Source organism: Antechinus flavipes, chromosome 3 (genome assembly GCF_016432865.1).
Source record: "Antechinus flavipes isolate AdamAnt ecotype Samford, QLD, Australia chromosome 3, AdamAnt_v2, whole genome shotgun sequence".
In the NCBI taxonomy this organism is placed as follows: domain Eukaryota; kingdom Metazoa; phylum Chordata; class Mammalia; order Dasyuromorphia; family Dasyuridae; genus Antechinus; species Antechinus flavipes.
Window position 1 is genome coordinate 54,414,042 of NC_067400.1, and position 2,851 is coordinate 54,416,892.

General features: G+C 41.9%; 1 protein-coding gene across 1 annotated transcript; it reads left to right on the forward strand.

Moving 5' to 3' along the window:
- Positions 1-418: 418 nt before the first annotated feature.
- LOC127557004 (small cysteine and glycine repeat-containing protein 5-like) lies at positions 419-2,006 on the forward strand. Its single transcript, XM_051990499.1, has one exon. It carries the CDS (start codon positions 419-421, stop codon positions 794-796), a length of 378 nt encoding a protein of 125 aa, XP_051846459.1. The 3' UTR covers positions 797-2,006.
- Positions 2,007-2,851: the final 845 nt, after the last annotated feature.

Here is a 2,851-nt window from a genome sequence, read left to right on the forward strand (position 1 = left end):
CCAACTTTCTTGACACCATATCCAACATTCTTCCCAGCATGCCAAATAGTGAAAGTAATAATCTTCACAATAGTATCCCCTCTCATGAATATTATGCAATGTTCAGGTTTCCTGCCTAGGACTACAAATTTCAGCTTTTAAAACTTCCCATTAAAATGTGGCTGTGAAACAGTGTGAAATTCAGGAAATCCTAAAACAAATAATTTCATGAGGCAGAGGAGGCTCAAAGAGGAAGTAAACAAGAAAGAAGAGTTCATGTGATTATCATGGGATAAACAACAAAAAACATCATGGGTCTTGGACCAGCTCTTGAGCAGTGTATATAAGGACTGTCCTGTAGAAGGAGAGTATCAAACTTCACTCACCTCTCCTGAGTTCTTTCTCTCCTCGCATCATTTGAACCCTCTGTTCTGACACTATGGGTTGTTGTGGCTGTAGAGGAAGCTGTACCACCTGTAACAGCTGTGGTGGCTGCGGCTGTGGTTGCGGCGGCTGTGGCGGCTGCGGCTGTGGAGGCTGTGGCTGTGGAGGCTGTGGCGGCTGTGGCAATTGCTGTACCACCTGTACCTGCCGCCGTGTAGGCTGCTGCTCTGGCTGCTGCCCCTGCTGCTGTGGCTGCTGCGGGGGCTGCTGCAGCCCTACAGTGGTCTGCTGCCGCCGCACCTGCTGCTGTGGTGGCTGTGGCTCCTGTGGCTGTGGCTGTGGCTGTGGTAAGGGCTGTGGCTGTTGCAAGGGCTGCTGCCAACAGAAATGCTGCTGCCAGCAGTGCTGCTGTAAGAAGCAATGCTGCTGCTAGGTGGGAAAACTCTCCACCAATCGGTAAGATTTCACAGGGGTTTAGCAATAGAGCATTGGCCTGAGACTTAAGGAGATGAGGTCCTAAACCTCACTCTGCCAGTGACTTAACTTAAGACCTCATGCATGTCACTTGCACAGACTTAGAGAAAAATCAGTTCTCAGAGAGAAAAGGAACATGAGAGGGCAACGTGATTCTAATTTACCTCATTTCCCAAAATAAGAAGCTTAAATAAAATGGACTATGAGATTATTGTCAGCTCTGAGGTCTGACTGCTGTTATTCACTTCTGCTCTTTTCTGGCCTGAATAGAATTGATGCATCCACGAACATATATGATCCTTTGAGTTATTTGCACTTAATGCCTCTTCTCAAAGGCACTGTTGCAACTGAGATCTGTCTCCCTACGAGGCTTGTCTCTCAATACAATTGGTGTCGGACAGTAAAAAAAGAATACAGCCCAGCTACTGAATAGTCTAGCCTATGAGCCAAGCAAATTGGAATCATAATTTTTTAAAATATTTTCTTTCTTGTTGAATTTCATCCTCTTCTGGCTTTTTTACCTTTAATTTTGTTCTTTCTATTTGTACTATATATTATTTTACTACTCTGCTGCTTTGGAGTCTTTCTAAATCTTTACTATTTTTTCTCAATAAAATCCAAAAAATGACCATAAAATCACTCATGATCCTTTTTCGTTTGAATGTATGGAAAACTCTAGTCTAAGAGAAGCACAATCATATCCTCTTGAGGACTGGATTTTCTCACAAAAGTGGGGCTCTTATCATGTTGCTACTAAGGGTTAAGGGTTCAATAGATGAGAAGCATTCAGTTCAGAGATAATGCAAATTTCCATGCCACTGGTACGCATCTTACCTTGGGAATCCTCAAGGAAATAATCCCTGCTCACACACCAATGTTGAGAAATGTTTTCCCTCCATCACATGTTTATTGAACATTTCTGATGAATAAAGACAACATAGCCTTATTCCTGGAAATAGGGGTGCCTTTAAAGAATGATCTTTAAAACAAGACTGTCTTGACACCTCTGCAACTCCAAATGTAGTGTCCTTCCTGTGCCAAGTCTGATGCGCTTCCATGATAGCAATAATTACAGGGGCACTACAAAGCTAACAAACACCCAGGTTTCCTCCTCCAGTCATAGGTCTCCTTGGAGTGGATCACCCTAAGATATCTGAGGAGCCCTCTAATTAATTTGAAAAGAAGCATACCTTAAGCAGGAGCCACTACCGCATTGTTCCTTTGCTCTTTTGTTCCTCATGCTCTATCACCATCGTGGGGATATTGCTATTGACTATGTCAAAAGGAACCCTCAAGCAAAGTCAGCATGTGAGCACTGGAAATGCTGCCAGTCTAGAGCTTCTGAAAGGAAAAGTCCTCCCTGGTGTGGCTGTCCTGAGCAATATTTAATGGATGGAACGTTCTTGTCTATTGGTTCAAGTCCTTAAGATGCCAAGACTTTATTTTACCTTCCTTATTGTCCCTGAACACATTGTTGTCATTTGTAGCATGTGTGTCTGTGTGAGTGCATTTTGCCTTGAGAAACGAAGTTGACAATCTGTGTTCTGACTGTGTTCTATGTTTCTTTTGAATTCAACATTGTAAGTGTATAAGTAACTCTTTTTTGTTACTACAGCAGGGAAACAAGAGGTTTTTTCCCCCACTGGTGTGATTTGCATATATGTATATATATAAAATATGTATTTTTTAAATATTAAAGTAAAAGGAGTTGTTATCCATATTTTCTTTCTCTTTGGAATTGTACAATCTAGTTTATTGTATCAGCTATTTTTATCACTACCTACATTGCAGAAACAACATGATTGCTATTTCAGAAGGGGAGATCAATAATATTCTATTAAGTGAATACTCATGTGAGAGATAAAGAGAGAGAGAGGAGGGAGGAAGAGAAAAATATATGGGGAAGGAAGGAGGAATAGAGAAAGATAAGGGGGAAGGAAGAATAAGGGGAAGAGCTAGAAGGAGCAAGGGAGAGGAGAAGGGGAGAAGAAGAGAAAGAGAGAGGAAGATAAAG